Source organism: Pseudonaja textilis, chromosome 16, assembly GCF_049901715.1.
Source record: "Pseudonaja textilis isolate UNSWEBS1 chromosome 16, rPseTex1.2, whole genome shotgun sequence".
NCBI lineage: Eukaryota > Metazoa > Chordata > Lepidosauria > Squamata > Elapidae > Pseudonaja > Pseudonaja textilis.
The window spans coordinates 2,847,551-2,874,820 of NC_142005.1; the positions used below are offsets into that span (position 1 = coordinate 2,847,551).

General features: G+C 55.2%; 1 protein-coding gene across 1 annotated transcript in view; it reads left to right on the forward strand.

The window, feature by feature from the left end:
- MEF2D (myocyte enhancer factor 2D) overlaps nucleotides 1–27,270 on the forward strand; it is a 74,549-nt gene that overhangs the window by 28,613 nt on the left and 18,666 nt on the right. Inside the window, 2 exon segments of the mRNA XM_087913813.1 lie at nucleotides 17,146–17,286; nucleotides 17,911–18,204. Of these exon segments, the coding sequence (XP_087769939.1) occupies nucleotides 18,151–18,204 (54 nt within the window). The 5' untranslated portion in view covers nucleotides 17,146–17,286; nucleotides 17,911–18,150.

Consider the following 27,270-nt stretch of genomic DNA (forward strand, 5'->3'; position numbering starts at 1 on the left):
GCCCACCCCTGGCCAGGAGTTTTGCTTTTCCTATTAAATGGTAGCATGGCCCAAAGGGGGTACTTTCTATTCATTGAAAGAATATATTTGGGGAAGCCGCGGAATAATTGCCCAATGGTACATCGTCCACCCAAGATTGGTGGGCGGGAGACTCCCGAGGCCCAGCCGGTTCGGCAGATCCCCTGAACGCAACGCCAGCTGGGTTTTCCCCAAGGGCCCAGAGGTCCTGGTTCCGTGGGGAAGTGGGGGGGGGGGCTGAGCTGATCCAGAGAGCGTCCCTGCTTTTGAGGCCTCTGAGTGAGAATCGACGGAGCCAGAAACCGGGAGGCCGAGTCCTGCCTCAAGCAGGAAAGCTGGCTAGGTGAGCCTGCCCTTCTCTCTCGCCCAAACCACCACGCAGAGTTGCGGTTGTGGGGAAACCAGGAGGAGGAGGAAGGAGTATGTTGCGTATGTTAGCGGTGTTGAGTTACTGTCAAAGAAATAAAAGGTGGGATAAAAATCAAATCAATAACGTGATTAGAAAAACGAAACCATCTTAATCAAGGATGAAAGTGACAGCAAATAAACCTGTTTTCCCCCCTCCCACAAAGAGGTGACGGCTTCTTGTGATCAATTGAATTAAAAATGGAGGATTTATCTATTTATATTTTATTTATTTATACTTCATACTTCTTAACCATCCATCTCCCTTGGAGAGAAAGAGAGAGAGGCTCTGGGCATTGTACCATAGAATCAATAAAATTAAACAATAAAATCAGAATAATTTTGAATTAAACCTTTTAAAATTTTAAAGCAACTTTATAAAAAATTCAAAAGGTGAAGATGTCAGGGCTCCAACAAATCCACCCTCATTCGAAGCAAAAGTCTCTAGCCGCATCTCAGAGAAAGCAAAATTGATTTATTAGAAGTGGTGATTAGCTGGATTGCAGCTGATACTAAATCACATCATGCATTTCCCCCTTGACCCTGGTCTTCCCCCTCCACCCCCTGGATGTGACTTCTCCCATGGGCCACATCCGTCTCCAAGGGTCATTCATCATGTTCTCCAATAATCGTCCTATGCTTCGGCAGCTTTGGGCTGCAAAGGTGATTATTTAGGCATTTAAGGAAGGCCTTGTTTTCCCCCCCACTCCCTTTTCCTGGCAGCTAAAAAGACCAAAGGAGTCTCTTTTTAGTTGACAGAAGAATTAACCGTTCTTAATACAGGTGGAGGGCATCTCCTGGGGTCAGCCAGCTCCATGATTGCGGGGGTCCCTGTCCCACGCAAGGCTACACAGCTGAGTTTTGGCCCCCTTGCAGAAGGCCAAGAGACCAAGGGGCTTTCCTGACTTCTGAGGAGGACAGGATGTCCCACAACGCAGAGGTGGCGGCAGGGAAGGCTCTCTTGCTACACCCCCCCACCCCCAGTCGAAACTAAAAAGGATTAAAAAGGCAAAGATGAAAATGAATAACTGGAGTTCTTGGTGGACACCCCGAAGGGCCATTTCCTGGGATTTCCGAAGTGGGTTACATACAGATAATCAGAGTTGGAAGGGACCTTGTAGGTCATCTAGTCCAACCCCCTGCCCAAGCGGGAGACCCTACACCATTTCTGAAAAATGGCAGTCCAGTCTCTTCTTGAAAGTCTCAACTGATGGCATTCCCACAACTTCTGTTCCATGGGTTGATGGTTCTCACTGTCAGAAAGTTTCTCCTTATTTCCAGGTTAAATCTCTCCTTGTTCAGTTTCCATCCATTCTTCCTTGTCTGGCCCACAGGAGCTTTAGAAAATAGCTTGACCCCCTTTCTCCTCTCTGTGGCAGCCCCTCAAATATTGGAAGGCTGCTATCATGTCTCCCCTGGTCCTTCACTAGACTAGCCAGGCCCAGTTCCTGCAACCGTTAATCATATGTTTTAGCCTCCAGTCCCCTAATCATCCTTGTTGCTCTTCTCTGTACTTTTTCTAGAGTCTCAACATCTTTTTTATAATGTGGTGACCAAAACTGGATGCAGGACTCTAGGTGTGGCCTTACTAAGGCTTTACAGAGTGGTATTAGTACCTCCCTTGATCTGGATTGTATCCCTCTGTTAATGCAATTTAGGATTGCATTGGCTTTTTTGGCTGATGCCGCTGCACACTGCTGGCTCCTATTTAGCTGGTTGTCCACTAAGACTCCAAGATACTCTCACAGTTCCTGCTATTGAGCCTGATTTCACCCAGTCTATATGTGTCCTTTTGGTTTTTCTTGCCTAAGTGTAAGACTTGACTTTTCTCTACATTGAATTTCATTTTATTAGATATTGGACAATGGACAAGCTTAGCTCAGCAGCTGTGAGACCTGGAGGAGGTTTCTCTTTCGGGCTGGTGGATGTGGAGAAATTGGCTCTTGCAAAAGGGTTTGGAAGAGGCCCAGGGGGCCTGATCCAAAAAGCAAAGAGATCCCTGGAAGACAGGCCTGGTTTCGTGACTCTGTGTACTGACTCTTATTTTACAAGCGGCATTCATCACAAAACAGTTTTCTTCAGCTGATTCCACCCCCCCACCCATCATGAAGTGCTTTTAAATGGGGGGGGGCCCACGATGCACCTCTGGATGTCAGTAGGGGGACCGGGTGGGGGAAGGAGCTCCCGGCCAGCTCCTCTCAAACACAGGCTCCTCCGTGGGGGGGGGGGCTTTGTAGAGAGCGAAGGTGATGAGGCCAGAGAGGCAGCTCGGCAGGTGAAGGCGTGGAGGTGGGTGGGAGGGCAGCCTGTGATCTTGGGAGCTGAGTGGCAGCAGAGGCCTTCCAACTCTCAGAGAAACCTGGGGACGGAAAACCATATTGGAACTGATTTTGGTGTCAGGTTTTTGTAGTTTTTAATCTTCAGCCAGTTGAGTTTTATAGTTTTAAGGGGGTTGTATATGTCCTTTAATTTTTGATTGGGAGCCGTACAGAAGATGGCTGGCTGTATAAATGTTTGAAATAATTAAAATAAACGGAGGGCAACCTCCGCTCGGAAAAGCTTGCAGGTCATAACACGGACTCTCTCTGCAGGGCTCTGCCCAGGGGCCTCTGGCTTCCAGAGCATCGCCGGCCTTCGGGTGCCCACAGGTTCCGGCCAGTAGCCGGATGGAGACCTTCCCCCTCTGGGCAGCATGCAAGGAGCCTGGCTTCGCCCAAAGGGGCTTTTCAAGGGGCAACTGGACTTTCGTGTTTTTCTTTGAAGACATTTCGCTTCTCACCCAAGGAGCTTCTTCGGCACCGACAGTGAGAGCTGAAGAAGCTTCTTGGATGAGAAGCGAAAAGAAAAACGAAGGCTAGTTGTCCCTTGAGAAAAGCACCTTTGGGACCACTGTGACCCAGAGCCTGGCTGGTTCTTGGTGGGGGAGATGAGCTGATGGGCGGGGGGGTTAATACACCAAGAGAGGAAAACAGCCTAGCAAGGTTTGTGCGTGGTTTGTGTGCCCATTCCTCGCTTTAAATTGCTCAAAAAGACGTTGGAGACGCTGGCGCTTTATCCCTGGGTGGGAAAAAGGAATGGCGGGTGTGAGGAGGCTGGGGGTCGGCCCTGAAGTGCCAGGCAGCCTTGGAGGGGTTGGCGGTCCTGCAGGGACCCAACTGCCAGGCTGGCCTTACCCAGCCTCCCCCTTTTCCCCACCCCAGGTTGTGTGATGGACAACTCGGCCCCCCAGTCACCTTCCCAAGGCAGCTGAGGCTGCTGGGAGCAGACAGACAGACAGACAGACAAGACAGACTGCCAAGAGTCGAGGGGCTTTGAGGGTGGTGGGGGGCTGGCTTCCTCTCCCCTGTGGGTCCCAAGAAGAGGGAATCCTTTCTCCCTGATGGGGGAATCTGCCCTTTCGAGAGAAGTGGGCAAGGAATTAAACTGTCGCCCTAAACAGTTTAGGATTCGTGCTGAAAATAGTGGCATCTCTGACTTCCTGGCAAGCCGACTGATCAGCTCCTGGTTCAGCCACTCAATAGATCAAGCGCTCAGGTGGCTCTTTAGGAATAGCTCGACCCCAGAATCGAGGAGATGTTCTCACCGCGTCACCTGTGGGTCAGGAAAACAACTCAACAGCCTATTGTGTGTGGAAGAGAGGGAGGGAGGAGGGAGGGAGTATGACCCACACAGGAGCCGAGGCAAGGTCAGAAGTTGGCCACCTCCGTCCTCCTGGCCGAGGGTCTCAGCAGGCTGGCCTTCCTTTTCCCCTGGAAGGAGACCTCCAGGTGGGTGTCAAGGGGCCTGGACGGAGGCACTCAATAAGGGCTGCTTCTTGGGGTCAGGGGGAGGGAGAGCTGCGGTGAAGCCAGGCTGGTGCACCGTCGGCGTCTGGGAGCCTGGCCAACCCAGTGATGTGGGTCTCGCCCTCTCCCTCAAGAGTGAAGTCTGTGGCGGAGGCGGGGGGGGGGGCTTGGGGGGGTGGGCAGAGTCAAGAGGGAAGAAGGTTGTGCTCTGATTGGCTCCTGCGCCAAGAGTCCCACCTGGGCCCGCCTGCATTGCCATCCCCCTCTCTGAGCCCCTTTCCCTTGGACCTCACGGATCAGCTCTTTCGGCTCCATCCGGCTGGTCAAGAAGGGCAGAACCTCTGGGTGGAGGATTTCGACCCAGCTGGGCCCCACTGGCACCTGGTGGGCAGCCCAGCTCAGCAAGCGAGGGCCCTGGGGCTTCTCCCATCGCTGTCGCTGGAGCGTGGGGCTCCGCGCGTGCTTATCTTGCTCCCATAACTTAGAGCTTTTGGGTTGCTCCTTCCCTGCCCGTGAGAAAGTTGTGGCACGCAGAGTAGTTTGGGCAAGCTTTTTTTCTTAATCCATCTAACAAAGGTTTCTCGTTTGATGCAATGTGTACTGTATTGGGTAAAAACTTGGATCAGAGTTTAAAATGGAAACAAACACAGCACTGGACATTGCGAGTCTTCCTGGGAAATAAAAGGATCGCGGTGGCCCTTTTCGTAGGACCCGGGATGGGAAGGAGCCGAAGGCGTGCGAAGGTTGGCCGTGGAAATGGGTCACCAAATCGTTTTTGTGAGTGTTTCTCCCAAGGAGAGGATGAGAAATGGAGGCACTTGTGCTTTAATTTCTCCTCCGCCTGAGAGAACGAGAGAGAGAGAGAGAGAGAGAGAGAGAGCGCGCGCCGTTCCTGCCAAGGTCAGAGGAGGCGGGGAGGGTTTCTATCCCAGCGGGGAGGGGGGAGCATTTGCTGGCTGGAGCACGAAGCAGCCTTGGCCTCTCTCAGCCACAGCCTTGAGGACGCAGACCCCAGCAGAAGCAGGGGGGCTTAGAAGAAGGGTCCAGCTGCACGAAAGGGAGGTGCCAGTTTCCCGGAAGATGCCGGTCTCTTCAGTGGCAGCCGAAAGGACCCCCAAATCCAAGGAAACTGAGCCACGTGTTAGAAGCTCCCTCTTGTCAAGCAGTCCTGCCAGATCTGGGGAGTCTGATACCTTTGGTGGATGGGGACTTGCCGGGAGGCGCAGGGGCTGGGCTGGGACCAGGACGGATTTGCGTTGGGCTCAGGGGGGGGCTTGCTAGAGCTGGTTTCCGTGGGTGGCGCGATGGGAAAAGAAGCCACAGAACTGGGTACACCTGCCTCCTCCTCAGCAGAAGGAAAAGGGGGGTTTTGGACAAAGTCTGGCGAACCAGGTGTGGATTTGCTTGGCTAGATTTGGGTGGTGGAGTAGCGTGCAGCTCTGCGTCTGCCTTACCTGAGGCCCACACCAGTAAAGCCTAAGGCAGCTTAATGTGCTCTCCTCGGTCATTCCGGGTGCAGAGGAAGGTGGGGACGACTCCCCCCTCTAGCCTGGTGGTGTGAACCTGGGAAGCAGGACGTTGCGAAACCGGTTTCATCCTTCGCCCTGGTTTTTTTAATTGGCTCTTAGCCTCCTACCAAGGGTAGAATTTACCCCTCGCAGGAGCTCAGCTTTCCCCTCCTCTTGGGCTGACCCAGGACATGGCGATTTGGGCCCGTGAGGGTGAGGAGGAAAACTTAGCAATAACAGCGAAAGACAAAAATGACCGTTGGACTCATTTGCAGGTTTGCCTCCAGCTCCGTGTACATTCCTGGTTCTTCCAAGTTCAGGGAAATTGCCCTGCCTGAACAGCCGTTGAATCTCGGCCTGGTTGCTTTTTCGGTGCCTGCAATGTCCGGATTGGCATTTTGTATTTTTTGGAGGCAAATATAATAGAAAAGACAAATGTTCCTTTGACGCCTGATGCCCAGGAAAAGTTAGGCAAGGCAAAGCAAGACTGGTGCCCCGGGGGAGGGGGGAAGGCTCAACCAAGGGGCGGAAGGCAGCATTGAAATGGGGAGACGCCCCCACACAGCTTCTTTCATTCTGGCCTGATTTTGGGCAGCCCCCCTGCCCATCCTCAGGCCTCGGTCTCCGCTCCCTCCCATAGTCAGTCAGACGGTTTCTCCCTGTCGTCCAAGCAGGGCACCAGCACTGGACCGTTCCCCGGAGTCCAGGCAAGGGGAGCGGTCCAATGGGCGGGACATCGGGGCCCAGCAGAGCCCTGCGAGGGGGAAGCCGAGGCCGAGCAGGGAAGAAAAAGCGTCATGCCCAGCTGCTGAGGTGCCCACTGGGCCTGGCTGGCTTCCCCGCAGCATCCAGGGCTGGGGAGAAGTGGGTAAGGATGCCGTCTTCCCGGCGCCTCTGAGGGCTGCCTCACTCTTTCCACTGGAGAGCTAAAATTAGCGACTCCCGCCCCCCCCCACCACCACCCTTTTCCCTAAAGGACGGGCATTGTTTGAACCGAGCCCGGCTGCCACAGCGGTTCTGTTTCTTTTTAAAGCTCCTGGCCTTGTGTTTTGGGAAACGGGACCAGCTCAAGCCAGGTCACGGACGGGGAGTCGGGGCCAAGCACAGGCGTCGTCGTTTCCCCGTCTTCGCCTTCGCCTTTTTTTTTTTCCTTCTGGAAACCGCCAAAATAGAGGCTGGAGGCCTGTGCCTGGGGAGGGGGCTTCTCTTCCTGTCTGAAGGGCTGCTGGATCTTCCAAAGGAAAAGAGGAGCCGCGCGGCCTCTGCTCCGAAGCCCCGGTGGAGGCGCTGGGGGGGATTCTCCAGGCTTGGCCGGGAGGGCTCCTGACTCTCGCGGGGGGCCGGGGGAGGGGGGGTCTGGGGGCACCTACATAAATGGCAGCAACTACTCCTGAGGTGAATGGAGTTATGACTGGAAGCCAGTGGCCAGGCTCTCTCTCTCTCCTTCAACCGTTGGTCTTTAACTCGAGAGTTTGGCATTGTTGATAAGTTTCCTTGGCTCCTAGGCCATGTTGTGTTTCCTTCCATGAATCCATCTCAGGGCATCCGCCTCTTGCTGTGGGCCGTTCAGAAGGCAGTACAGAACTGGGGTGTTCGTGGCCAGGAAGTGAGCGTCCGTGGTCACAAACCCCCGAGAAGGTACGGCGGTTCCCCCGTAACCTCATTGGCCAAGCTGGAGGGAGGCAGCCGCTCGGCTCGTGAGCCAAGGACACTGAATTCCGTCCCTGGGACTTTCCGTACGCCAGGAGAAAGGCCGCCTGGGCTTGTCTCTCCAGAAAACAGCTGAAATTGGGGAGTTGAAGAACCCTGGAACAGGTGCTCAGCATGTCCAAGGGCTTAAGAAGCTTAACAGGTGGAGGCCTTTGGAGCAAAGAGCCATAATTGGATTAGGACGGTAGCCCTCAAGAAAGGAGCTTAACCTTCCCTTTGCTCCAGCACCTTGGTTACAACCCCCATCCCCCCAGTCCAGTTTCTCCTGAACCAGAAAGGTGCTTAGCACCCCCTTCCCCCACTTTCTCTCACTGGGGCTGATCTTGCGAGGGTGTGATGACCCAAAGGGGCGTGGCACAAAAGCAACAAAGTCACAAAAGTAGGCAAAGTCCCTTTAATTCCTCCAACTTGGCCCCCAGCGTCCAGGTATCATCGGCTGGAGGAAAAAAAAACTCTCCCAAAAACAGCCTTTAAAGGGAAGAAATTCATCCATATAAAGTTCATATAAATTATAAATAAAAACCAACACAAACCACAAGCTGCAGCAATCAACGAGACAGGGCAGGACGAGGAATTGCAGACTTCAAAAGATAACAAAACACACACAGTTGGGAGGACGCTAGAACCCGGATAAGACTTGACAAAGAAAGATAACACACGCTTTGCTTCCGGCCAGGTGCTGTGCGCAAACGCCCTGTTTAAATCCTGTTTTCCCAGCTGCAGCTAATGAAGGGAATCAGGGCCCTTTCCTCTCCCGTAAGCCATGTTGCTCCCTTCTCCATTCCTCCCTGCGTGCCCTAGGATGAAGAGGGGATGGACCTGGGTCTTCCTCTGAATGCCCAGCCCTACTGTGCCCTTCCCCAGTTTCCTCCACAGCCACCGGAGCCCCCCTCCCACTCCCTGTCAGCTGCTCGGCCTCCCCCTTGGCATCCGATTCCAACAGCAGCAGGACAGAGTGAGACAGAAGGTAGCCGAGCGAGTCATCTTTCTCTTCCCTGCTGGCCTGGGATGGTGGCCCAGCATTGGGTCCAGAAGGTGCCTGGAGCGCCAGTCACATAGATGTCGTGATGCTGGCTACTCTGAGTTTCTCTGAGAGGCCTTTGGTGGGCGCAGAACCTTCTGTGCCTTCTCTTAGCTGCCGGATTTGTCAGTCCCTGCCCAGCTGCTCTTTAGAGCCAGCGAGGGATGTCACGGCCACCCTCGCTTCATCCTGAAGGTCCAAGGGTGGTGGGGGAGGGGGTCCTGCCCGTGGGAGGGATGCCTGTTTCCCCCCCACATCCCTCCTTACTTCCGCCCCCCCTCTCCTGCGCTTGACTCAACCAGGAATCTTGATTTGTTGTTATTGTTTTGCTTGGAGGCTGGTGGAGCTGCAGGATGGGCTTCCTGGACCTGGCGCCCCGCCCACCCTCGCTCAGGGTCAAGCTGCAGGTTTGGTTGCCTTTGTTGTGGGCAGCGGCGTTTCTTCGTCCGCCTGCTGTTCACCTCTGATGGGTTTGGAGGTCAGGCTGCCGGCCGTGGCCTTGGAGCAGTTCCGGTGGCAAAGAGCCCTGGTGCCCGAGGTTGGGACTGCAATTCATTAGGAACCTCCTTTCTCTACACCGCTTCCTGCTGCCTTTTCTCCCCAGCCGGAGAGCTTGGAGAGCGAAGGTGTGAGCCCTCTTCTTGCCCATCTGGCAAAACGGCAGCAGTTGTTGTGGTTCGCCGGCAGCAGGTGCGGATGGCCGAGGCCTCGGAGAGCGAGGACTTGCATGTGAGGCAGGGATGGGGCCGGGACCATCAGGGAGCGGAGTGCTGCCTCTGGAGAGTGTGGAGGCTGGCAGCAGTGAGGAAGAGGACCCTGAGGAGCCTGGTTCACTTAAGAACTGGAGCGATTTGTTTAACAACCGTGGTGAATAGCTTGTAAAACGGGGCACCACTCACTTGCTTTGCTTGACAGCAGAAACTTTGGGCTCCATTGTGGTCATAAGTCGAGAACCCCCCCGTATGAGTGTGTAGGCCAGTCGCCACTTGGGAAATAGGGGTGAGGGGATCCAAGCCCTTGGATCCTGGTGGGAAGGGCCCTCTGGGCAGAGGTGCCCCCAAGGGGCTTCGCAGGGGGAACCGGCCAGCCCAGGCCCAGCCTCCCCTGTCCCAGTCCGGCTTCCCACTTTCCCTGCGGTGGTTTCTGGGGGCAGCCAGCAGGCCTCTCGCCTGCCCCCCTCGAGCGCCTCCTTATCAGGGATCCCAACTTTTGCCAGGGCTGGAGTGGCAGCTGAGTATCCGGCAGCCCCACCTCAGCGCCGGGAAGTGGTGGCTGGTTATTTCATGCCCTGCAGGGCCCTGCGGGGGTGGGGAGGGGCGCCTGCAGGCGTTAGCCGCTTCCCTTAGAGAGGAAGCTGCACGCAGCACCGGCTGTTTTGAGCGGACATAAATCACCTACGTTGCTGCCGCCGCCGCTACCTTTGGACCGAGGGCAGAGGGTTCCTGGCAGGTGAAAGCGGGAGCTTTGCCCTGTCCTTGTAATCCCCGCCTGGGCTGGGCCAGAACTGTGTTGGCGGCGTTGAAGAGATGCTCGGCTCCTCGAATTCCCGACTCTCAAGTTGGCCTGGGAGTCCCCCTCGGTTCCTCTTTTCCCACCGACGGAAAGGAACGGGGGTAGGGTCTCCTGCTTGGGCGGGAGGTTGGACTAGATGACCTACCAGGTCCCTTCCAACTCTGTTAACCTGTTAAGCTCAGCTGAAGGGCAAGAGCTCGTGGCTCCGTGGCGTCACCCTCAAGCGGCTCTCAGGCCGCAACATCCATCGGTCCCGGAGCGATGGGCCTCGACCTCCTTTCTGTGCCTGGGCTCCTTGAAGAGTTCTCAGCCATCTTTTGGCCAGGCTGAGTAGGCTGCCCCCCCCCTCCAGAGTCTCATGACACGCCTTACTTTCTGCTTCCTCTCTGTTGCCCTCCTTTTTCCGATCAGGTGCATTCTCCCACCCCTCCCCCACCCCCTCTCCTCATGCGGCTCCTAGTAACGGTGTAAAACTAGGCTTGGGCCAACTGGCAGCCATGATGCCTCACCCCCGTTTGGGGAGGGCCTTGGAGGAGTGCTGGTAGGAGAGGGTTTGAGTCCCCCTGCCCGTCCAGAGGACCCCTTAGGGCCTCAGGGCTCCCACGTCCGTTAAGGAAATCCGCCAATCCGAGCCACGAGATAAGATTAGCCTGCTCTTGCCAAGCACGTCATAGGTTTCCAGGTGCTCTAGAATTTTTCTGGTCCCCGTTGCTCTTATTCGCTGGGTCCTCCTGCATCCCAGCCACGGGATCCTGCACAGATTTACGGGGTCGAGACTTGGTGAGTGGGGTCAACGGGTCCCTTCCGTGCCCCAGCAGGGGATTCAGTGGCCCTGGAGGTGCAGGCCGGCTCAGGTGAAGGGAGCAGCGACCAGGTCCTCTCTGGCCTCCATCCTGCTCCTCTCCGCTCTTCCTCTTCCTCAGAGGCCGGCCCGGGTCGTAGGCGTTGGGACTTTCTCCAAATAGAGCTTTTTAAAAAAAGGCTGGGAAGGATTCAGGAGAATGACCCAGGGCCACTCTCTCTTCACGACAGCCCTCAAAGGAAGGCAGGGGGTGGGGGGTCTTCGGGTAGGTCAAAAGCCACCTGGTGTCGAAGGGGCCATGCGATCGTGTGGTGAACCAGGGGAGCGGGGGGAATTTTCTCTCCCCTCTGTGGTCGGCGTGGTTTCGGCTGACGAGGTTCAAGGGAGGAGGGTCTGCCGTCTCTCTCCCCCGTCTTTTTAATAAAACCGGCGTTTATTTCTTCAGAGCCACCTCACGTCTGATTTAGAGCCAGCATTTGCAGCGTTGGAAATAAATTCTCGGTTATAAAGTTTGGGGGAGGATAACAGGGCAGGGTGGGGGGTCCTCCCCTCCCCCCAAAGGCAGAAAGAAAGTTCCTGAGCACCTCTAGAAAAATGAGGTCAAGAGGGGTGACATTTGTGTTTTCAAGGTGGCCACCCATTGCCAAGCTCCTCTTGCTGGCCGTCAAGGAATGGAAAACACCAGAAGTCACTGAAACCGGCAAAGTCCCCTCCAAAGCCATGGCAGCCTCCGGATCTTCTGGCCCGAGAAGCGGAGAACGGAGGGGGGAAATCTCCCTCCCCTTGGAGAATTGTTCCCAAAGGATTGTTGCCCTGGCGCCCTCCCGAATGCCGTCGGCTTGGCAGGGCAGTTGGCACTGAGAGCTCTAGGTGGCACCCGCTTTTTCTGGAGCAGGGGTCTCCAGCCCTGGCGGACTTCAACTCCCAGCTCGGAGGGTGGGCAAGGTTGGAGACCCTGTTCTAGAGCACGCTGAAGTTGGGGTCAGGGCTATTTTCCCTCCCTCGTTTGGAGAGACACAGAACGCGTTTCTGATTTGAGAAATCCGGAGAACGTCAGTCCTTTAGTCGCCATTGGAAGTTACAATGGGCCTCCCTGGGGGCTACGGAGGACCCCAATATGGTTCCCCGCTCCCCATGGGCACATGGCTGACCTTTGGGCACTCCCACCACAATGCTGCTGTATTTATGGCCATCACGCCTTACGCTTAGGCTTCGTTATGGTACTAAGTGGAGGGCTAACTCTACTGGGGCTCGGACGAAACATTGGTCTCCACCGCCCGAGTGGCCGGGTGATCTTGCAGGACTACATTTCAAGATGTACATTTCAAGGACTCCATTTCAAAATGGCTACATTTCAAGACAGCAGCTTTTAATTCCCCTTCCCTTCCTACCCTTTTTGGCTGGCTTTGCGCCACCAGCCAAATTCTAACTTATTTCCGGATTCACAGAATCCTAAATTAAACCTACAGGCTGGAGTTGAGCAACTGGCCGGCCGGCTTCAATCTAACCTAAGAAATACCTCTAAACCCTCCTAGGAGTTTCCTTTCTCCTCTCTTCCGCTTCAGTTTGGAGCAGTCGGTTGGGAAGAAAGCCCTGGAGCCCTTAGCCCGGAGGCAGCTGAGAAGCTGGCTAATTACTGGCTAATTCTTGGGGCAGAAGATTGGGGGGTGGGGGGGGCAGGTGTTTGGGATGTTGCTGGTCCTTCTCTGTTTTTCTGGGTCGGGGAGAACATGTGAGAATGCAACTCTGTTAGTTTTTAGTAGATACAAACTAAATGGCAATATAACACATGGCAATAAAACCGTGTAACCGCTCTGTGAAGAAAAGGCCTTCTACTGTAGTTCCAAAGGACAACCTGGTACATTATGATCTATAAAAAGCTACTGTACGTAGTGAAAAAGGAAGCCTGCATTAAGGTACCTAAAAACATTAAAAAAAAAGATCTGCAGTCTTGGATGGCAAAATTGTTCAACTCTTATCTTAACCCTAAGAAACCGCAGACAGCAAGTTTCAGCCAAACAAATGAAACTTTAAAAGCTTTAAAACTATGAGGACTTGTTAATGTAATATAAATACAATATAAATACAATAGTACATAACCTGGACTACAGGGTTTAAAAATACACATCAGAAGCTTTGGGGAGCTTAATGGACCTTATAAATGTGTTTCTTATTTTAATCCAACAACGGGATTGAATGACCCTGCTGGGACCCGTGTTTGTTTATGGCCAAATGATGCACATGGCGGTGATGTTCTTTCCCAGGTGGTGTGTGCATTAAATTGCACTTTTGCAATGAAAGAAACTCGGCTCTCTCTTCTGTGGCTCCGGGCTTCTGTGCTCAGGTGTGTCTTTGTTGCCCGCTTGGAGTTACCTGGATTTTTGCAGCCAAATCCTGGTCCACACCTGCATTTGCGTCCTTTGGGCTGGTGTCCTTCCCCTTGGGGGGGGTTTGCTCTAATTCCTCTCTCTCTGCATCCCTTAGAAGCAGCACTTTTGGGCCTGGTGCCCCCAAACATCTGCTCAGGCAACCCCATCTTCTCAAGCCCAGAAAAGCCCCCCCACCCCGACAGCTGTGAGGTTGGGGGCCGGCAAAGCCCCCCTCTCCCGGCCCTGCTGCCCGCTTTCCCCTCCGCTGGCTGCAAATGGCTGCCATCCCTGTCCTCTGTTTACCTACTTATCTTGCAAGCGGGGGGGAAGGGGCTTGGGAAGGGTGGGGGGAACCTCTAACTCTGTTGCATAGTAATAGTTGCCATGGAGACCATTCCCTCTGCATCCTTGCATCCTGGCTGCCTGATGTTCCTCCTTTGGTCCTGCCTCTCCACAGATTTGAGAGAGAGAGAGAGAGAGAGAGGTTAGGAGGGGAGAGGCACCTGCCTGCCTGCTGTGGGAGGACAGGTGGCCAAGGTGCCAGTTCTTGCTCTCGGCCCTCTCTTGAGGGCACCAGCAGGAAATAGCACCTGATGCCCCTTGGGGTGGCCTCGGGGGCCAGTGGCTTCCCAGTTGCCACCCACTCCCCCTCGGCCCTCCCCCCACCTGGGCAGCTCCTCCTGAGCCAGATCTCTCTTTGCAAACTAGGTCAGGCTTTCTGCCCATCTTCCGGAGCGGCACCACATGCGCAAGGGCCCGCGGATGCCCGCCCTCTCCACTACCTGCCTTTCCTCCTGCCTGCCAAACTCGCCCCCGGCACGCTTGTCTTCCTCTTCCAAGGAAGCGTTCCTCTGGGCACCCCTTCGCTCCTCCCTCCCCCTGTGGCTGAGCAAAGCCTTGGCTTCCGCCCTTCCCTCGCCCTGAGCTTCCCCTCCAGGGTAGGCCTCTCGGGGCCCCTTCGGCAGGCTGGTGGGGTGCTCCAAAGGCCTGGCCTGTGCTTACCCAACGGACATCGCTGGTTTTTCCAGCCCCGTGTGAAACGGCAGGGCTCCCCAGCCAGGTCCCAGCGTAGCCAGGCACTTTCTACAAACGTCTGTCTACCATCTCTCTCCTATGGAAAGCAGATCCCCAGCCTGGTTCTTTGCAAGAAGTTTTTGAGAACCTTGGAACATTTGAGGCTCAAATCTTTACTTGGTGCCCAAGCTCAGCAAATGCTCGGAAGGAGGGGGAGGGTGCGGGGCCCCCAGTCTTGGTTGTCTTTGCTTCTCAGGGTTCTGGCAAGCGATGCAGGGCCCCCTCCTCGGGAGGAACCACACACACACACACACACACACACACACACACACACACACACACGCTTAAGCCAGCGGATTCTGCTTTCGGTGGAAAATATCTCAGCCGCAGCCAGAGTGGACCTAGGAGTGTTGGTTAAAGCGGCAGAGGAGGTCAGAAATGAAGCAAAATGTTAACAGAATAGAACAGAATTCCTTATCGGCCAGGTGTGATTGGACACACAAGGAATTTGTCTTGGTGCAAATATTCTCAGTGTACATAAAAGAAAAGAGACATCCATTAAGAGTCAAGAATCATAAGGTACAACGTTTAATAATGATGATATTTAGGTCTCCTTACCAAGCGCATCTAAACTATATTAAAGGAACCAAAATATCTTCACAACCCCCCAGGCATGTCATACCTTTTGAGCATCCCTAATGTTTGGAAATTGAAAGTTGATTAATTTGACCCGCGTCATGCCACGGCAAATCCTCGGCTGCCTCCGCCACGAAAGTCAGCTCAGGGAAAGCCGTTGTTCCTCTCGGTTCTGCACTGGTCCACCCGGCACTCGAACAGCATGTCCGGTTTAGGGCAGCAGATCTGAGGAAAGAGGCTGAGGCCCTGGTGCAGGCCTGGAGGAGGAGGAGGAGGAGGAGGGCAAGGCATCAGGACTCCGGAGGACAACATCCGCAAGGCAGAGAAGGCGGCCCTGTCAGGATTTAGCCCGAAGAAGGGAAGCGCCTGCTGCCAGGACAACCCGGCTGTCTTCAGACCTCTCCAGGGCTGCCATGCAGGCAACGGGGCAGATTGGCTCAGCGTTGTTGTTCCGGAAGGGAAGTCGAGGACGGTGGGTTGGAGTGCAATGCAGCACCTTCTGGCTGGACATCAAGAAAAGATCCCTTAGGCCAGTCAAGGGGAGCAGCTGCCTCCGCTCCCCCCAGGGCAGGCCGGCAGGCTCTCCTTCGCTGGAGGTATTTCAGCAGAGGTGGTGGGGGGGGGTCGTCTGTTGGGGGAGGGGTGGGGGCTCTGGTTTTGTGATAGGGGACAGATTGTGATCAGTGGGACCCTGCCCTGCTGCTGTCAGCTGGCGGGGGGGGTCTTAGTTACCTGGTGAGTTGTGGGAGATCTCCAACACCCTCCCTCAAAACAGGAGATGCAGCCCCCCGATGAGTATGCAAATCTTGCCTGGGCTCAGCTGCTGCTTGGGGTTGGCAGAAAGTGGGGTGGGGGGCTCCTGCTGGCTCCCCAGTCGCACCTTCCTGTACTGGTTGGGTGCTGTGGAAGCAGGTGCAACTTCTGTGGGGAGGGAGGGGGGGCTGGGTTGGGTGCATGAAAGGAACCCCTTGAGAATCCCCTCCCCTTAAAAAACTTGGGTCGCCCGGGGAGGCTCTGCTCTCGCCAGGAGCCAATGCAGAAAAGGCCCGTAATTGTGGTGACCCCCCCCGCCTCCCCCCGCGCCCCCCGCAAGAGGCCTCCTTCCATTCTGGGTCATTGTGCTCCTCTTCGGGCAGGCTGGCTTTTCGGGTGGGGATTCTGTTGGAAGCTGACACCCCCACAGCTGGCAGGTGGGCATCTCCGAGGCAGGGGAAGAAGGGCCTGGCCTGGCACAACCCTTTCCAGCTGCCTCACTTTGCTCGCCCCGCAAAAGCCCCTTGCGGCATCTGCTACATGAAGTGGTACTTTGTTCCCAGGGCAAATGTGATCTGTGGCTTGGCTGGATCTTCCCATGCGTGGCAGCTCCCAGCCAGGAGCACCGAAGAAGCCTTCCCAGCTGGGAGGCCTTATTCCAGCCCCTCTTTGGGGGAGACGGGGCACTTCTGTGGGTGGGCAGAGCAAGACGCAGCGGGACAGTCCCCACTGGGGCTTGCGGGAAGCAGAGGCCTGTTCTGGATTCAAGACCTGGAGGAGATGATGGGGGGGGGGCGGTTCTGAGGGGGTCTGTTTGGCTCGTAACCAAAGGCTTGGATGCCACCAGGGGTCCCATCTCAGCTGGACCAAAAAGCGCCAGGCAGGAAAGAAGGCGGTGCTGGTTGCGTTGGCTTTTGAGGAAGAGGGGAAGATGATCGGGTGGCCTTGGTACATTTGAGGCGGGGGTCCTTCTGGAACCCCCCGGAGTTTGGGGGGGGGTTTCAAGCGGAGCCCAGCCCGACAGGCAAAGATCTACTGGGCAGCCCCACCCCCGTGGGGGCAGTGAGGGATTTGACCTCTGACCTTCCAGGCCCAAAGAGGGCTGCCTCTCCGTCCCTCTGGGTCTTTCAGAGTGCCAAGCGCCCAGGTGGGAAACGAGTGTTTTCAAAGAATCACAAACCACGAATTGATGGTTGGTTGTGGCTCTTTTGTGCCTGCACAGGCCAGGTGTGCGCAGTTTGCACTTCCTGTTGTGCGTCTTCTGGGGTTTAAACTTTTCTTCCCGGGGAGGAGAAAAGGGATGGGGGCCTCTCGGGGGGCCTCTCTGTCCTCCCGGGAATCATAGAGTCCGGAGGGACTTAAGACACCCTCCAGGCCAGTCTCCTCTTACTTCTTTTGCTAACTCTCAGTATCGTCTTGGATTTATGGACTGGCACTTTAATTGTTCCTTTTGGTTTTTTAAAATTTTGCTGTTCGTTGGCCAAGGAAATATTGATTGATTGATTGATTGATCGATTGAAGGGACTTAAGAAGTGATGAAGTCTAAACCCTTTCATTTGACCATCTCTGATAGATTATTAAACCCTTCGGTCCTTTTTTCATTTGCTTGCAGGCGTCTTTTGGCATTTCCGAATGCATTCGTTGCACTGGACTGACCTTGGCCGACCTCCAAAGAATTGACTGGGGTTTAAGACCTGCACGAGAGAAAAATCTCAGGCTGAGAAGTCAACACGAAGCTCGGGAAGGAAACCAGGTCAGGCCTGGCTTGATGGAGGTTTGGCCAAGGGTGGAGCTGGGGGGCTTTTTTCCAGGCAGGGGGCCCAGAAATTCTCCTCTCCTGTTCCCCTCCCCTCTCCCCCCCCCACAGTCGCCTTCTGAAAAGGACAGGTGGGGCATTGGGAGGTTGTCCTGCAGCACGGCTGCACAGAAATAATAATCTGTGCACGCAAGTCGGGTCATGGCGGAGAGGCTGCCTTCCTTGGCCTTGGCGGGCACTTCCTCCGCTGCCGCTCTGCCAATCACCCAGAGCAGCCCTCCGGAGAAGGGGAGGCCAGGGGGAAATCATCGCATTTCTAGGGAGAATCGGAAGGCAAAACAACCTCCTGTCGAGAAGTAGCAATTGGGGTGGGGTGCCGCCCCCCAACGCTTCCTTTCCACTTCCCGGGGTGTCAGGAACCTGCAGGAACCGAGATTGTCAGAGGGAGAAAGGGGGGTGAACTGCACCCATGGTGTTTTTCCTGGTGTGTGTGTGGGGGGAGATACAGGCCACGCAGCCCCAGAAAGTTTGGCCCTACAGATCCCCTCGCCCCCCCACCCACCCCCCAGCCAAGCCGTGATTTTAACCCTTCCTCCTCCTCCCCCTTCTGTCTCCTTGCAGGCTCCTTTCGTTCTTTTTTTATGACTCCCCACCTGGATTGATCCCGAGTGGAATATAATGAACTGAAGAAATCCGTTCTTCCCTTCTTGGTTTTTTTTCTATTTTTTTCCTTTTTTTAAGAAAGCTGCTCTTTTTTTTTTTCTTTTTTTGGATGATCGCACACTGAATTTTTTTTTCTTCTCCTTTTTAATTTTTTTTTTTTTTTGAAATAAAAATTGAGTCACCTCGTATTGCGAGAAGATGGGGAGGAAAAAGATCCAGATCCAGAGGATTACGGATGAAAGGAACCGGCAGGTCAGTGGCTTTATTTGCCCGTGTCCTTAATTGATCCCGGTGGATTCACCGAGGCCTGTGCCTGCTCGCTGGTAAAACGGGGGGGATCAGAGCCAGCGAGGGCGGTGGGCCTCGGTGTACCTGTGTGTGCCTGCTGGGCTTCTGGTGCTCCGAGGCACCCAGAGGGACCAGCTCGGGGGTGGGGGTGGGGGTTCCTCTGCATTTTGGGGTCACGGGGCTCTGGGGTGTCTAGAGCCAGGCCCCTTGAAGACCCCCAGGCTGTTTCCCACCCCTTTCCCTGCGACTTCGGGGTCTGGCAGCTGCTTCCCAACCCTCGTCCTTCTGACTGCGTCCCTTGTGGTCCTCTGGTCTCCCGTTTGGTTGGTCATACCGTCTAGTGGTTAGACTTCAGCCAGGGAGAACTCACCGGGGGGTGGGGGGGAAGACAGGCTGGCTTCTGCCGGTGCCTGGAAGCCTTCGAAGCCTCCAGTCCAGAGCTGATCACTTTTCTTCTCACCTGTGAATCAATAGAGGCGAATACCTGGGGTATTTCCAGGTGTGATAAAATGGGTTTCAGAACCTTGTTTTCTTTTCTGCTTTGCCAAGTGCTGGACCCCTGAGGGCGGTGATGCTTAAGGATATGGACTGGAAAGACCCTCTGGCTCGTAAATAGGGATCTCAGCTGCTTCTTCCTCCTCCTCAAAATTCCCGGGGATCCATCCCAATTTAGGATAAGGGCCGAGGAAGCGGTTTCCATTTTGTGTTACTTGAGACTGCTTGATGTCGTGACTGACACAGGCTACCTGAAAGTCAAACGTCATGTCCGACTTTGCAAGGAACTCTCCCCCCCCCCCCCCCCCAATTCCAACAGTTAAACCAGCATTTCTGACGTCTTTTGGAATCTCTGGGTGGGGCAGATGATAGGGTGGTTCTAAACTTAGCTTCCCATATGTCTGCTTTGAAGTAAAAGGAGCAAACTCTGGGCTTGCAGTCGTTGGGTTTCTAAGGATTCGTGGGTTTCCCCAGGGTGGGGCCGGGGATTCATCTTACCCTGGTATTAAAGGGGAAACAGATTCCCAGGTTGACCTGGGAAACGAAAAGCACCGCTTCCCAGGAGGCCGCGACTTCCCTCCGTCTCCCTTGAAGCAACGCAGAGGAGGACTGGCGGGCCGGTGGAGGAGTAGGGAAGAGAGCTCCTTAGGGGGCCACCACGCGGTGACATTGGCGAAGGAGTTTTACCTGCCGCTCGTACACCTTAGCAGCGGCTGTTGGTGTTGGTGCAGTCCTAAACTTGACTTCTTGTGTTTGCACAACACGCCGTGGCCCCCTAAGCCAGGTCTCTCCAACCTCGGCAATCTTGTGGACTTCAACTCCCAGGATGCCTCAGCCAGCTTCGCTGACCGACCTAAGCCACCTCCTTCCCGGCCCTCTGGGGACCGAGGTCTGAGAGTGACCCCCCTGGTGGCAGATGGCCTGTTCGGATTTCCAGCCGCCTGGCCGATCTGCTCCCTTGGCCCCCTCTGCAAATCCTATTAGGAGGATGCACGAAGAGACTCCTTCAGCCTCTTCTGCTCAGAGGGCCAAGGTGGGGAGGAGCCGGGGGGGCTGGGGCTGGGGGGCCCTGGGGGGAGGGGAGAGACCATCAAAGAGGAATGCTTGTGCAATTGGACGGAGGGGCGGCTCATAGAGGCTCCCAGACACCTGTGTATGACGTGCCCCTATTTGCCCCGTGCTCTGGAATCTCTTTCAATCCACTTGGACTCCTGAGGTGGCCGGTCTTGAATCTGAGCAGCAGCTCAAACCTCCCTTCCCCCATTGAGCCCCCCCACACACACACACAACTCCTGGCTTCCCAAACATCTGGAGGCTCCATTTCAGTGGGCAGCTGAACTCCCAGGAAAACTGCATTTGGGGGTGGGGGGGGTTGAGCAGAGGAAGGAGGCCGGTGCCATCATGACCACCAACACACGCCGGTTGCTTCTTTGGGAAGAGAAAAGGGTGTCCGTCCGTCCCCCATTTACACAGCACACAGCATCTCTTTCCCCCCCCACCCCCCCAGAGCATAATTGGTGGAAAGAGGCTCTGTGGACCCCCGGATGGAGCAAGGACAGACGGCAGTCCCTCCCCCCTGAGGGAAGAAGCAACGTGACACGGCTGCTCGTCCATTTTAGGCCCTTACAAATCTTGGAAATAAACTGTACAAGAAGGTGCTCCAATGAATCAGCCGGCTGTACGGGGACCATATATATTGTTTTTCTTGGTTTGACATGGAAGGGAGCCGGCCTGGCTTCTGGTGATGTCATGGAGAGCCCTGAGAGGGTTTCTGGGCAGCCGTAATGGGAGTTTTTTGGCACGGACTTTTTCGGAGTGTTTTTCAATTTCCCAAGAGCCTCCATTCCGACTCCTGGCTTGTAAACCTTGGGATGAGGTACCATCCCTTTATTCCTAGTGACATTTTTCTTCAAGTTGACAGCAACCTTGTAATATATGAAGTATGGAAGGGGCGGGAAACGCTGTTATTTTGAGGAGAAATGCTACATTCATGTGCAAAACGATGTGGATTTGAATCAATCAAAAGTCCCATGACTGACTGGCTGGCTGAACGTTCTCGATCGTGTTTCTCAGCATTCTGCAGCGATTTTAGAGTAGGAGTGTGCGGAATATTTTGAATTTGAACTGTTTTTATGTTCCAGGGCCAAATGCAGCCTTCAAGGGCCCCCTTTCTGGACTTGAAGCAGCAGTAGCTTTTATTGTGGGGAGGGACGTTGCCACAGCTTTGGGGTGGTTTCGAGGACACGCGCTTCCCAAATGATGGAAACGGGGTTTGAGGCTCGGGATGAGACGTCACGGGTTCCTGCATTTCTTACAGCTGTGGCCTTCATGGCTCCCGTTGAGGTGCTAAGGGCACACGGCTGCTGGGAAGCTGGGCTTAGGAGGATGCTGGCTAAATCCAACGGCTGCCACCGCTGGCTCGTCTAGAGTGGGGCCCATTTCACACGAGGCAAAGAAGGCAGACGGTTGAGGGTGTTTGTGGGAACCAAGGAGGGTTGGCAGGGTGTATGGTTTGAAGAGGGAGAACCTCCAACCCACAGCTCAGGCCTTGGGCCCTCACTCGCAGTCAGGTCTTTTCCGTGGGGCCAGCGGTTTCTGCGGTTCTTGGTCCACCGTGAAGGGTGGGGGGTTTGCCCCATTTTACGAACTTTCTTGCCAGATTTTTTTTTTAGTGAACTTAGTTGACTTTATTGTCCTTGCACCTCGTACAACGAAATCAAACACCATTCTCAGTGCATATCATGACCCTGAAAATAAACACAAACACACATCCCTCACCCTCCACACAATGAACCGAACCCCCCCCCCACCGACATCGCACCTTCTGGGTGGAAATTCAAGCCCCGGAGGCCACAGGCCTGCCCCTCCCCCTGCCGTCCTCCCCCTGGGTTGCTCAGGACCCTTTCGGGGCTCTGTCAAGGGACGCCCTTTGAGGCTGGGACAGCTCTGGCCCTCTTGGCTCCTTACGGCACCCGACGACGTTTTTTCCCCGCACTGGGTCGGACCGATAACTGAGCCCTCCTTCTGAGGAGTGGGAGGGTTTGTTATTCCAGGCCCTCAGCTTATGCGGGATGGTTAGGTTGGATCACGGTTGGGCTGCCTTTTGCTGGTTGCTTCATTCAGCACCCAGAATAATATATCTGCAGTTGAGTTTCCGTTATGAAACGAGTAGATCTTTGCAGACTTCCTGGGAGCTGTGAAAAGCAGAGAAAACACTTGGCAGGCCGGGATGTTCTGAGGGGTGGATGGAGATCCCCCATGAAATAGGGCCAAGGGAGGCCCCTGCCTGCAGTCAGCCCCTCTCTTCCCATCAGGGCAGAGCTGGGGGTGAGGGAAGGGGGGTTCTGGGCCCCCCCAGCTAGGAGTGTTGGGTTTCAGGGGAGCAGCTGCTCCTTGCAGGGGGTCACCTGCCTCCCAGGGAGATGTCCGTCCTGCAGGTGGCTGCCCTGGTTGATCACCCTGCTCACTGCAGAGCGGGGGGGGGGAGGGGCTCGGCTCTCCTGGCCTCCTCCGTACCAGTCTGGGTGATTCAGGGTGGTGCCTCGGCAGCGGGATGTCCTGGGAGGGCAGCAACAATCGCACGAACCGCCTGGCTTCAGTGGGCGCCTTGGCAAGATTAGCGTCTAATCCTCCCTTCAGTCAGAGGGGGCTGAGCTGCAGCAGGCCCTCACCGCTGGCATCCCCCCCAGAAAGGAGGCCTTGGAGGAGTGAGCAGCCATGGGCCTTTCCTGCGGGAGAGGGGGGACAGAGGCCCACAGCATTGGAGCCTCTCGTCCCAATGGCAGAGCGGATGTTGTGGCAGCAGATTTGCCTGCGGTCGGCCTTGGCTCAGCCTGTGCCAGGCTGGGGCCCGTGGCCGTCCCCTTCCCCCCCCGGCAAAGAGCTTATGTCCCAGTGGAAGAGGATTTGGCGGCCCTCTTAGACTTAGAAGGTTAATGCCGCCAGATGAAGCCTATTCTGGCTGAAAGGGCAGCGGAGGGAGAGTCCCTGGCAGGGTCACAGAGGCCCCACTGGCCGCCCTCAAGCCCAATTCAAAACCAGCCCAGCTAACCTGAAGGGGCGATTCCCTGTGAAGCAAAAGGCAGAGGAGCGGGAAGCTCCCTAGGAGCCAGGCTCAACTTCCCTCCCTGCTGAGCTGCACGATTGGTTGGCTGTTCCCGGGATCCGTAACCGAAAGAACCAGACCGCATGAATGTTGCCCCACGGGAGGCCCTGCTCCGCTCCCCAAACCCTTTGGGGCCCACACTCCAGTGATGTCAAGGGGAGGGTGGGAGGGGGGTGTCTCCCTGGCTCACCCATTACTTTATCGTGTCATGGAATTGGGAAAGGGAGAGTGGCTGCAAGGACAGTAAATAGGGACAGCAGCACACCCGAAGCTGGTTGCTGGAATCGCGTAGCTTTTAAGCGCCTTATTTCTCCTCCTCCTCTTGATCGGTTGATTGTGGACTTGCAGCATCTTAACGTCACATTCCTCTGCTCAGCCGTGCAATTGTCTCCGAAACCATTTGCAACGCAGAACTCCATTTCAAAGTAATGCATTCTGAAGCCTTGAATGTTCCAGCAAAACAATATTTGAATGCAACATTTTTGGCTATTCAGTACCTTCACGCTGCCTGCAGAAAGCCATTCCTACCTGTCTGGTTTGTTTTGTAATTCCTGCCCTGTCTGGATCTACGGGATCTCTTCTACTGGCCCACCTGCCACGGGCTGCCTCTGAACCTCAGGATGCGGCCGCTCCTGTCCGTCCACCCACCTCTTCGGGCAAGCGCAGAATCCCCAGCCCTGCCGTTTAGCGTGGCGAGAGTGATGGGTGCCTCCCCCAAGGGGCAATTGGGGGTTGATCAGAATCCTAGAATCTTAGGGCTGGAAGGGGCCTCAGAGATCATCTAGTGTAACCAAGGGGATGTCCAAGCATTCCTCGAAACCTCCAGCAATTGGGGGTGAAGAGCGCTCATGCTCATTCGGTTGTGCCGCCCCAAAAGAAGACAAGAGCTGGAAAGCAGGCTTCCCCTCTGGACCCAGGAGATTCAACCAGGTGGAACTGCTGCCCGTGTGACCCTGACAAGGGAAGTGGGGAGGAAGAGAGGAATGGTTCTGGCTCTCTTCTCATCCTCTCAGTTGGGGTGGGGGGCAGGCTTGGTGATATCTGGAGATGTCCCAAGTGGGCGCTGAAGGTTTGCCCTGTGCTGGCTGGTGCGTTTACGCTGCACTCCTCGCCAGGAATCACACCCGTTGCCCCCCCCCATTCAAGAGATTTCTCCAAAGGACTGCAGATCCCTTGCCCCACCCTTGCCCTGAATGGCCTGCTGGCAAGGAGGACAAGCTGTGCAGGATCCCATCGGTTGCCTCTGTGGGTATCTGTGTCTGTGTGTGTGTAGGGAAGGGCTTACTCTGTGCCACCAGCTCCCCACTTCGACCAGAATCAATCAGAATAGAGCTGGGAGGGACCTTGGAGGTCTTCTAGTCCAACCCCCTGCTCAAGCAGGAGACCCTACACAATTTGAGACAAGTGGCTGTCCAGTCTCTTCTAGTGATAGGCTGAACGGACCTAGTTCCTGCATCCGTTCTTCATATCTTTACGTCCCCAGGCCTCTAATCATCCCAGTAGCTCTTCTCTGCACTTTTTCCAGAGTCTCAATGTCTTTTCTGTAATCATCTCCTCCTCCTCCTCCTCCTCCTCCTCCTCCTCCTCCTCCTCCGCGTAATCCCACAAATGCACGATCTGCTTTTCAGGTCGTTGAAGGCCACTTTGCCTGGTCAGCTGCATCTCCAGGCCTCAGGCTTCCATATCTTTGTTGATGGTGTCTTCCCATCTCTCTTTTAGATGCCCATGAGGCCGCCGGCCATTGACTTCTAGTTGGTAGGCAGTCTTGGCCACGGTGGGAGGTGCTGCTCCCTGGACATGTCCATACCACCAGAGTCGGCCTTCTCTCATACATAAATAAACACCAAAATGTTGTCGAATGGTGTCATTTGTGATGTGGCCAAGAAGGGAGGTGCCCGATATCCAACGGAGCCTTTGCATTTCCATGGCGTGGGGAGAACTTTCAGTCCCAGTTGCTGCTGACCAGCCTTCAGTGCCATACGGTGCAACAGGGGGGAAGGTTGTCTTGTAAAGCTTAGATTTAAGACACGTTGTCCGTCCCATAACACACCGGGGAGTTTTCCCAGATGCATCCAGGCCGCATTCATCCTTGCTCACACCTCGCCATTGAGGTCACCATGGCCTTGGAGGTGGAGATCCCAGATACCGAAAAATGTCCACTTTCTTTGGGTTTTCTCCATTGATTTGAAGCATTTCAGTGGTGGTGACTGTCTTGAAGTACCCAGTTCTCTTGATGTTGAGGCGGAGTCCAAAATGGTTGAGGGGATCATCCCATGTTTGAACCTGCTGCTTGTAGCCCACCTCTGGTGCATGCGCCCGCCTGTCAGGTTTGCAGCCAGGCCCGGAGACGAAGTGCTTTGGGTGCTGGAAACTCTGCAGACCGGCAGGCCCAACAGGAAGTGCTGCTTTAGAGGAGGTTTTATCTCGTGGGCTCAGTCCTGCAGGAACGGGCGCTGCCCCTTTGGGCCCCCAGGGCGCCTCTGCCCCTTTGCCTCCTTTGCCCAGCCTTTCCACGCACACGGGCGGGTGAGCTCTCAGGCGGTTGGGGGTGGGGGGAACCGGATGAAAAGAATCTTGCTACAAACATCTGCACCTCCACATTATGTTTGCGGTTGGGTTTTTTTTCCTTCGCGGCATCTGCGCACACATTTGTTTATTATTTATTTGTTTGCGGTGGTTTGTTAGTGGCTCAGTTGCAAATGGCTGTGAGTAGCTTTAACCAAGCAGCGAGACAAAAGGCCGAGCAAAGCCCCCCGACGGCTGGCAGCAGCCAAGGCTGGTGGGGAGGTTCCCTTTCGCGGAGCCCTGTTGTTGTGGTTCCAGTGGGAAAGGGGTCCTGGATATTGGGGGGGCAGCTGTTCTGGGGAGGAGGCCACCAATGAAAAGGCCCTGCAGAAGCTCTTCTCTTGGTGGGGTCTCAGGGGTCTTCAAGGAAGGCTCTGAAAAGGACAGGAGCTGATTTGGGTCCCAGGGGGAAGCCATAACTCCCTGGGTTGCTGCAAATTCATGCCAGAGGAAGCTTCCAGATGTCACCGATTCCAGCCCTGTCCAAAGCCAGCCTCCTCCTCCTCCTCTTTTCCTCCTCCTCCTCTTCTTTCCTCCTCCTCCTCTCTTTCCTCCTCTTTTCCTCCTCCTCCTCCTCTTTTCTTCCTCCTCCTCCTCTTTTCCTCCTCCCCCTCCTCTTTCCTCCTCCCCTCCTCTTTTCCTCCTCTTTTCCTCCTTCTCCTCCTCTTTTCCTCCTCCTCCTCTTCTTTTCCTCCTCCTCCTCCTCTTTTCCTCCTCTTTTCCTCCTCCTCCTCCTCTTTTCCTCCTCCTCCTCTCTTCTTTTCCTCCTCCTCCTCCTCTTTTCCTCCTCTTTTCCTCCTCCTCCTCCTCTTTTCCTCCTCCCCCTCCTCTTTTCCTCCTCTTTTCCTCCTCCCCCTCCTCTTTTCCTCCTCTTTTCCTCCTCCTCCTCCTCTTTTCCTCCTCCTCCTCCTCTTTTCCTCCTCCTCCTCCTCCTCCTCTTTTCCTCCTCTTTTCCTCCTCCTCCTCCTCTTTTCCTCCTCCTCCTCCTCTTCTTTCCTCCTCCTCCTCCTCCTCTTTTCCTCCTCTTTTCCTCCTCCTCCTCCTCCTCTTTTCCTCCTCCTCCTCTTCTTTTCCTCCTCCTCCTCCTCTTTTCCTCCTCTTTTCCTCCTCCTCCCTCCTCCTCCTCCTCTTCTTTCCTCCCTCCTCCTCCTCCTCTTTTCCTCCTCCTCCTCCTCTTTCTTTCCTCCTCCTCTTTTCCTCCTCCTCCTCCTCCTCTTTTCCTCCTCCTCCTCCTCTTTTCCTCCCCCCCTCCTCTTTTCCTCCTCCTCCTCTTTTCTTTTATTTTTTATTTATTTTTCCTTCTGCTCCTCCTCCTCCTCCTCCTCCTCTTTTCTTTTCTTTTTTTCTTTTTTATTATTATTTTTTCCTTCTGCTCCTCCTCCTCCTCCTCCTGTCATTTGGCCTTAAAGTCTACTTGGGGGCAGAGAATGATGAGCCGAACAGAGGAATTAATTCTCCTCCTCCTAAAATAAGAGCCAGCCGTGTGGCAGTTTCAGGGCCGGGGAACCGCGGCAGCCTCTCCCTCCCTCAACCCAAGAGAGGCTCTGGGGCGAAACGGTCCCCAAGGGCAGCTGAGGGGCATCACCGCGTCCCTCTGCCCAGGCATGGCCTTGTGCCCTAGCGCTGGTGATAGGAAACCCACCGGTCCGTGGCAGGTACAGATCTCGTCCCAATGAGCAGCCAAGGGAAGCTGGGGACGGGCATGGCTGCCTCCTCCGGAGGACGAGGCCCAAGAGCTGCCCTCGGGGGTGACAGGTTTACTGGGAGATCGGATGGGACAGACACCCCAAGGTCAGCCCAGAGACCAAGGACGGGCAGGGGGTCCCTGTCTCACCTGACCCGGCGGGTGGGCAACAACCCATTCC